The sequence below is a fragment of the Drosophila arizonae genome, chromosome 5 (assembly GCF_054131065.1).
Source record: "Drosophila arizonae isolate 15081-1271.41 chromosome 5, UAZ_ARI_1.0, whole genome shotgun sequence".
Lineage (NCBI taxonomy): Eukaryota > Metazoa > Arthropoda > Insecta > Diptera > Drosophilidae > Drosophila > Drosophila arizonae.
In genome coordinates this window covers 12,148,169-12,156,342 of record NC_142925.1, presented here as the reverse complement: position 1 = coordinate 12,156,342, position 8,174 = coordinate 12,148,169, and the positions used below count along the sequence as shown (strand labels likewise).

General features: G+C 45.2%; 3 protein-coding genes across 4 annotated transcripts; all 3 read right to left on the bottom strand.

Moving 5' to 3' along the window:
• Nucleotides 1–38: 38 nt before the first annotated feature.
• Vps35 (Vacuolar protein sorting 35) lies at nt 39–4,346 on the bottom strand. Of its 2 annotated transcripts, none has more exons than XM_018009953.2 (8): nt 4,199–4,346; nt 3,258–3,447; nt 2,450–3,183; nt 2,157–2,392; nt 1,769–2,095; nt 1,145–1,708; nt 901–1,084; nt 39–834 (listed from the first exon to the last, which is right to left on the bottom strand). In XM_018009953.2, the coding sequence occupies exons 1-8, from the start codon at nt 4,199–4,201 to the stop codon at nt 673–675; spliced, it is 2,400 nt and encodes a 799-aa protein (XP_017865442.1). In that variant the 5' UTR covers nt 4,202–4,346; the 3' UTR covers nt 39–672. The 2 variants fall into 2 exon arrangements, with proteins under 2 accessions (XP_017865442.1, XP_017865440.1); XM_018009951.2 differs by having other exon boundaries at nt 3,872–4,276.
• Nucleotides 4,347–4,398: 52 nt separating this feature from the next.
• LOC108615464 (deoxyribose-phosphate aldolase-like) lies at nt 4,399–5,879 on the bottom strand. Its single transcript, XM_018009963.2, has 3 exons — nt 5,598–5,879; nt 4,953–5,536; nt 4,399–4,900 (listed from the first exon to the last, which is right to left on the bottom strand). Exons 1-3 carry the CDS (start codon nt 5,638–5,640, stop codon nt 4,469–4,471), a joined length of 1,059 nt encoding a protein of 352 aa, XP_017865452.1. The 5' UTR covers nt 5,641–5,879; the 3' UTR covers nt 4,399–4,468.
• A 133-nt stretch (nt 5,880–6,012) lies between these two features.
• On the bottom strand, nt 6,013–8,125 carry LOC108615462 (putative ATPase N2B). Its single transcript, XM_018009959.2, has 4 exons — nt 7,471–8,125; nt 6,604–7,206; nt 6,285–6,545; nt 6,013–6,226 (listed from the first exon to the last, which is right to left on the bottom strand). Exons 1-4 carry the CDS (start codon nt 7,888–7,890, stop codon nt 6,116–6,118), a joined length of 1,395 nt encoding a protein of 464 aa, XP_017865448.1. The 5' UTR covers nt 7,891–8,125; the 3' UTR covers nt 6,013–6,115.
• Nucleotides 8,126–8,174: the final 49 nt, after the last annotated feature.

The following is an 8,174-nucleotide window of genomic DNA, read 5'->3' as shown; positions in this document are numbered from 1 at the left end:
ATAATATTCAACTGTGTTTTTTTGTTGACATTTGACTATTAATTTGCTAAAACAATTTGATCTTAACTTTATTTATGCACAATCAAAAATCTGTCAAATTGCATATAATCAATAATAATTAATGAATAATTTATAATGGTATATAATTTTTTACTGTAGCTCTTCCTTTGTTTAACAATATTTCACATCTTTTTTTGTTTTTGTTTCGTTCTGTTTTTCTACGTTTTCGTTTTGCAAGGGGTTAAATAATAGATATAATATAAAATACAATTCTTTTTGGGGGATAATTACTTGTAATTATGAACTAAATACACGATAATGATAATAAAGGAGAAAAATCATCGAGAATGTTGACGCTTTGCACTTACAAGTATATAATCGAAAATGAAACTTTTAAGCACTTCTCTTTTCTTGTTTTTTGATTTTTTGGATAGTCTCGCACTATCCTAAACATTCTACAATTTATCATGGAATTTTGTTTCTTTTCGAAAACACAGTTTATACCGTTGTTTTGATCGCTTTTCAAGGTTCTGTATTATTCTGTTTATCCAGCCTTTGAAAGAGTGGGTTCAACTATTTGCTGACTGATAAGCAGCATTACAAAAATAGGCGTGATCGAGGGGCGTTGTTTGCTGTGTTTAAGTGGGTCACAAATGAAGGAGGATTTCGTCTTTAATTGAGTGTGATGCCAGCAAACGAGACTTCCAGTGCGGCGTCATTTGACTCCATGCGACTGCGCAAATGTGCCAGCGTATTCTTGTAATGACTCTCGATCTGCTTGGTTTCCTCGCTCGGTTCCAGATTGGGCAGCTCTTCGTTAACCTTAGCAATGAGCTGCAAAATGTGATGGGAGAGTGATGAAAATCTGGACGAGAGTAAGTATAAGAGAAAAAGCCTTACCTGATTCAGCATGGCTACTGTGATGAGAGAATTGCCGCGCTCAAAGTAGAATAGATAATGATTCAACAGCTCCACATACAGCTGCACTTGCACTCCCGTATCCAGACAATGTGAAGCGATGCGTGCGCCCTTCTTTAGACAATCCAGCGTACGTTTCTCGTCTCGCATTTCCTCACCATTTTGCCTGCAGCGATAGCATATTAGATTGGGATTTTTATATAAATTCTAGTTTCGATTTACTCACTTGCCGCTCCAGAAGAGCGCCGCACAAGCCACCACACCCCGACACTGATCCGGTTTCTTCAGCAGTTTGGACGCGGCCAGCGCGCAATTGGTGCGCAGCGGCTCTGCGTTCTCCTCGCCAAAGCAGGACATTTGCTCAAATGTGGACATGATGAGCGTTATGGCCGCTAGTTGCGCCTTCGAATCGGATATCTCATCTTCGTACAGCGAAAAGGCCTGCGTCATGAACTCGTATGCCACAGTCTCGTGATTTGTGTACCGAATCTCGCCAATAACCAAGGCACCTTGCAGGTACAGGCGCAATGCCAGGTCTGGCAAATCCGCTTTGGCCAATGCACTGATTGTGCTGTGACAGTACTGCACAATCTTCTGGCATTTCTTGTCCCAGTTCTCATCCTGTTCAGCAATTGCCTTGTATTTAAACGCCAGTTGATAGGCGGCAAATACAAGTGGAGGGAGGACGTGCTTCAGTCGCTGGCCACCGCCCTGGCCCAAATGTTTGCGGGCTATTTGCAGCATTTTGTATTGCATATCCGGCTCATCGGATTTCAAGAGATGTATAAACCTATAAAAGCAAACGATTGTGAAATTCAGTTGTATTTGAAGCAACGCCATAGCAACTCACCGTGCAACAACGCCCTGCTCCTCCGCAAACTCTTCGGCATCGGCACTATTATTGGCAGCTGTCGTGTTCGTCTCGTCGTCCTTGATCAGCGGTGTTATGATCGTTAATATGCTATCTGCCTGATCGGCTGTGGGCACCAGCGTCTCATTCTCCAATATGTTCATAACCAAATATAAAGCCAACGATTTGCGCGAAGTGTAATCAAACTTTTCCAACAGGGGACAAAAGTTTTGCAATTGGATTATGGTCAGCGCGTTGTTGTAGAAGTCAATGCAGATGCGCAGCAGACGAGACAGTTCCTGATTCACAGACAACAGGTGCGAAATGCTACAAGGTAAGTAAGTAAATGCAATTAACATTGATTCACGAATAGAGCCGCAAAACTCACTTGTTCATGTTCATGCGGTCGAGTATTTTTGCGGTTGTGCCTAGCACTTTGTCCACATAGTCAACCCGATCGGCATACACTTTCTGGGCTAAGCTGAGTAAGGCCACTTGCAACGATATTGTGTCCTCCAGCGGCATGTCCGTGCGCGTTTGCACAATGTTTGCCACCTGTACGCTGAACACCTCAAATAGCTCCACTTCGGCGGGTATGATGGCATCGATGGCATTGCCGCTCGACTGCAATACAATTCGATTAATATATTTCTCAATTTATGTTGAGTAGAGTTTCCTTACTTTGCCACTGCGTTGATTATAGGCTGCCAATCGTTCGATGAGCGATATTATGATATTCTTAACATTCACGCCTGTCTCCAGCTGGGCGCAGGACTTTAGGAACGGATCGAGTGTCTGCAAGTGAAACTCGTCGGGAAATACTTGGATAATGCACTCCATTAGATACTCTTGCGCAATGGCATCTCGACAGCTGACCACCTGCTCCAATATGCCGGGCAGTATCAAACGCCTGTACGTCTCCAGTGTGGCAGACTCCAGCTGCGATAGACGCACCAAGTTTGTGCCAACCAGAATTTTCAGCTCTTCGCGTTCCTTTTCTCTGCGGGTTTTCTCGCTTGAATGGCCCTGATGCTGCATGCGCACCCACAGCTTATTCATCTCTGCGAAATTCGTCAGTACAAAGTCGATGGCATCATACACGTTGCCCTCGTGCTCATTCTCTGCTACCAGAACGTCGGGCAGTATGTTGCGGGTGCACTGCAGCAGATAGTTGCGTAAGAAGAGACCGCGCAGCGGATGCTGCACGCCTCGACACATCTCCACAAGATCCTTCAGAATACTGCGCTTTAACGTAGGATCGTTCTTTATGTACACAATGCCCACTGTGATGAGCAGATAGAGACGCGGCACTATCGTGTGCGAGTACTGAACCAGTTCATATAGATCCGTCTCCTTGTTGTTCTTCTCGCTTAGATACAGCTCCAGGTGGCACAGTTCATTCGTGATGGACATATCTATGCACAAATATATTTTAAATGATTGTATGCAATGTCAAATCTTATAGCTTATATGCATTTTATATACGTACACAACTCGTAGTAGCTCTTCGGTGATAGCAGCGAGGTGCGCAACTCGCTTAGCATCGTGCTGGCACATTTCAGCGCGTCCAGCATGCGCTCCTTGTCCAGAAAGTGATTCATTTGGAATGCCTGTTTACGCGCCGCACCGGCCGCCTCGGCGAGTAGCTTCTCCTGGTCGTCCAAACCATTCGGCATCGTCTGAAACGAAATATAGCATACAGTGTCCGGCAATGTGGGCCAACGATCCGATGAACGCGAATACATGGGAGAGTATGAGTAATTTCAGCAGCGACAATTTGAGAGAGTTGAGATTTACAAACACAGAAAGCACAAAACACAAAATACAGAGCCGAGTGTGATGAGATAAGCGTCGACAGCTCGTTCTGCTGCTGCTTTTTGGATTGAGCGAAAGATGATAACATAAAACCAGAGCTGGTATTGCTTTTGCCCAGACTCCGACCGATTGCTGACTGCGATCCCCGCCCAGGGCGTGCATTCAGTACAAAAGCGAACAAATAGTAGTAAAATATTAGTGCAAATAGAAGTAGTAGATAGTGGAGTGGTGTGGTATGAGGGGGGAGTGGAGTGTTGGATAAGCATTGCCTCTGCGTGGCGTATTTACCCTGGTTTGTCCACCAGTGGGCGCTTGGCCGCCGTACGTGGAAGAGTTCCAGGGATACATGCTTGATGATCGGGGTGCTGTGCTTTTGGTGGTGGTGTTGGTATATGGTTATGTGGACTCCAGTACTGCTTGCGGCTACGGCTGCGGCTGCAAATGGCAAATCGCACTAGTTTTTGCCGCTAGCAAAGTGGGCGGGCGAGGGCGCAGTCAGCGTTTTAGCGTTCGCAGTTTGGCTTTCTTTTCTTGTAGCTACTTGGGTACTTGCACTGTGCTGAAATGTCGGTTTCCGGCTTCTGGCGACTACGTTCGGGTTGAGGGCGCACTTACCATTACAGCAGCGTTAAGTGGGCGGAGCAAGGATGAGAAATTATCTTAAATTAAAGTAATTTTTTCAATAGTTTTGTACTCAGTGTGACCACAGGCGGCAACCACTGAAATCCACCATGAGCAAAATACCAAATAAATTAAAATACCATAAAGTGCTGATATGGAGTTTGGTCACACTCTCAGAGGAATTCTGTTCGAAATGTATGATATGCGTATATTTATAGCCGGTTTATGTTGGATTAATAATTGTGTGATTCGAGTGCAAGACAATTAGTTTTTCGCTTGTCTTTTTTCGCGCAGTTCTTTGCAAAGAGCATCTTCACCATCTGGCTCAGAGCCCTGTTGCTTATTCGCAGCGGCCTTTTCGAGCTGCTCCTTCTCCATCCTGGCGACGCCTTCGCGGACAACCTTATCAATATCATCAATCAGCCCGGCAGCGCCGAAGCGGAAACGTTGCGGTGTCAACCAGCGAGTGCCCAGTGTCTCCTTAACGAGAGTCATCCAGGCGATGGCGTCACGCACTGTGCGCACTCCGCCAGCTGGCTTGAGGCCAACTATTTGGCAAGTGCGCCGCTTGAACTCCTGTATGGCAAAAATCATGACCAGGCCAACGGGCAGAGTCGCGTTCACCATCTCCTTGCCTGTGGAAGTCTTAATAAAGTCCGCACCCGCCATCATGCAAACCATGGCCGCCTTGTACACCTGATAAGCAGAGCAAACCAATAAGAGATTCAGCTACAGATTTCTCACTCACATTCTCCATGGTACCCAGTTCGCCAATGGCAAGGATGGTCTTGAGCAGCGCGTGGTCACCGCAGGCGCTGCGCATGAGCACCACCTCGTTATAGAGTGCCTTCCAATCGCCCAACAGTGCCAGCTGCCGATTGATGACAATGTCAATCTCCGTGGCACCCGCGAGAATGGCATGGCTTATCTCCTGCAAACGCGTCTGCAGTCCATACTGCCCGGTGGGAAAACCACTGGCCACTGCGGCAATCGCAACTCTATCCAACTGTTTAAATTGTTCGACCGTTGAATAGGCGTCCTGCACACGCGCCGGATACACGCAAACAGCGGCACAGTGGATGTCCAGCAGAAGTGTGCGCTCAAAGAATTTGTCGAAAAACTGCGGCTCAAATGGATAACAGGCGCGCACGCACATCCGACGCACATTCGCCTTCGTATCATCTCCAGCCAGTGTGGTCAAGTCAGTCAGCATGAGCGCTCTCAGAGCCCACGCGATTTCATTTGTGCCCGTAACTATACACTGGTTCGATAGAGTCATTGCAATCTCCTCCACCTGGCGTAACGATATGTTAACAGCTAAAAACGTGGGATCTGAAAGATTTGCATGGAAGCTGTATGGCATATAGGCATATATAAATAAGACGTGTCTTACCAAATGGCAGAGTTTTGTTTACAATCAAATTTTTGGCCTCCATGTTCAAAGTGGGACTGAAAATTATATTTATACGAGATACTCCCAATTTAAGTAGAGCAGAAACTGCACGCGAAGCCTTCTATAGGCCTTCTTATATGTGGTATGTATAGATGCGTTGAATTATGTAATATATGGGGACAATGCTTTAAGACTAACTAATGTAACAACCCAATTTTAAGCAGAAAAGTCTGCATATGTATATGAAACCGACTTGAAAGTCTAAGCTAGGAACGTTTGATCACATTTCTTTTCCTATTTGTTAAATAAGAAACTAGTTTGGTTTTTATTCAGTTTAACAAACACGCCCATTTCTAATACTATACTGACAATGGGTGGATAGATAACAACCAAACAATAACACAGACAGTAATGATTCATTTGTGACGGCCAACAGTAAAATGTGTTCATTTAATTGTCCTAATTAAACTAATAATATATTGCATTGAATTTGGATCGGGTAACGTTAAGTTGATATCTCAACGATGCTTCGACCACTGCTCCCAGTATTCCTGTTTCTGCATCTCGTAGAGTCGTGACACGGTGCGTTCAAAGGCAAACATTTCCTCTTCTCCAGTAAATACGCTCGACTGTTAAGGAAACCAGTTTAATTCAAATACAAATATTTAAACAATTTTAAGGCCTTACCGAATTCTCGTTCAGTTTCAAGTCGTCCATTAACGATCGGTCAGCATCACTTATTTTGGTTTTTTCAGAGACTTGAAATAGGCTGTCCAGCGGCTCATCCGCCGAGATAACAACGCGAACTCGATTGTCGTACAGAGTATCAATAAGCGTAATGAATCTCCTCATTTGGGATCTCACGTTAAGATTTAGCTGGGGCACATCGTGTATGAGCACTGTATGAAAGAACTGTGCTATCTGGACGTAGTCGTTGCCTCCTAATGGCTGCAAACGACACAGATTAACAATAGTCGCTCATTACCTAATCGAAGAGATTACTCACGCGATCGCAGAGCTCGACGAAGCTGCTGTTCAATACCTGGCCACACGTGCGTTGAAAGGTCAGTTCGCGTCCAAAATGCGTGATTGTGCGGGGCCTGATGATGTCATTCTCCTCAGAGCACAGAATCTTGAACATGCGATTCATCATTCCATTAGCATCTGTCTTGCCTTTCACGAAGTAGTTCGTGTCACCTGATTGGGCAACGCGACGATAATCGATCGAGTCTAGATTCGCTGTCTGGCAGCGTCTCTGCAGCAGACCGATGAACGGTACAAAGTTGACGCGCTGCAAGCCGTTCTTGTACAGGTCCTCTGGATGCCGATTGCTTGTGGCCACGACGACAATGCCATGTCTAAAAAGGTGCGTGAATAGTCGCTTAAGTATCATCGCGTCCGCAATGTCTGTCACCTGGAATTCGTCGAAGCAAATGAGCCACGACTCGTTTGCTATTATATCAGCAACAGGTTTAGTGGGATCGAAGGGGGCTGGTCTCTCCGAATTGAAGGCACGATCCACTGGACCCTGTCGTTCCTTTGCCTCGTGTATGAGGGAGTGCACCTTGCTCATGAAAGCGGTGAAGTGAACCCGACGTTTTTGGTGGACCTGTTAATAAGGGGATAGGGAATTAAATTAAGTATTTAATTAATATACAATATATATTAATGTATCATATATGAAGACAATATTTAAATATAAATAATGGCAAAAAAAAACCGAAGATTTAGTACATTTAAACAAATTGAGATAAACAATTTATTTACACTGGCACCTGTTAATTTTTCTTTGAACTTTTATATTATGTCATAATGATATCGCAGTTAAAATAAAGTCTTCGGTTTCTTTCATAGTCCTCTTTTTTACACACACCTCTGTACAGGAGTCGTAAAAAATATCCATTAACGTGGTCTTGCCCACACCCACACTACCGTAGATATATAGACCCTGGGGGGCGTGGCTGCCCGCATCCATATCGTCGTCGGCATCACTGCCATCACTGGAGCCACCGCCAAACACAGATGATAAGAATCCACCGCCTGATCCACCGCCCCCCTGTGTGGATGGTCGATATCCCTGGAGTCTATTGTAGAGTTCGTCCAGTTTCTGCATTGTTTGTTGCTGCCTGCTATCGCTCCTTAGTTGACCAGACGACACTCGTTTCTGGTACTCGGCCATTGGGCTCAGGTGGCGGCATTGAAAGATTACACATGCTTGCTCCAATTGGAGCAACAATTTCGACTGGGAGCGCAGAGCGGTACGCGCCACTGAGCCCACTTTATAAATTAACATGGTTTGGCCAAAATATTATCACGCGGTTTGGTGGGCAGATTGATGGAATTTCTCACGTCAGCTTAACATATTACATAAACAATTTTGGCGATATCCGCGTTGCCGAAACGTTGACCGCGAATTTCGTACGTTGGCGTTGGCCGTGAATTTTCACAACTGGCCAAATCACAAATGACATTCTAACAAAATGCCCCAGCTGTTGTGTTTGCAATTCACCGTTGACAGATTAAAAATGAACAGCTGTTCGCCAATTCAATCATAAGCCGGCTCCAGTTCATTTTTGA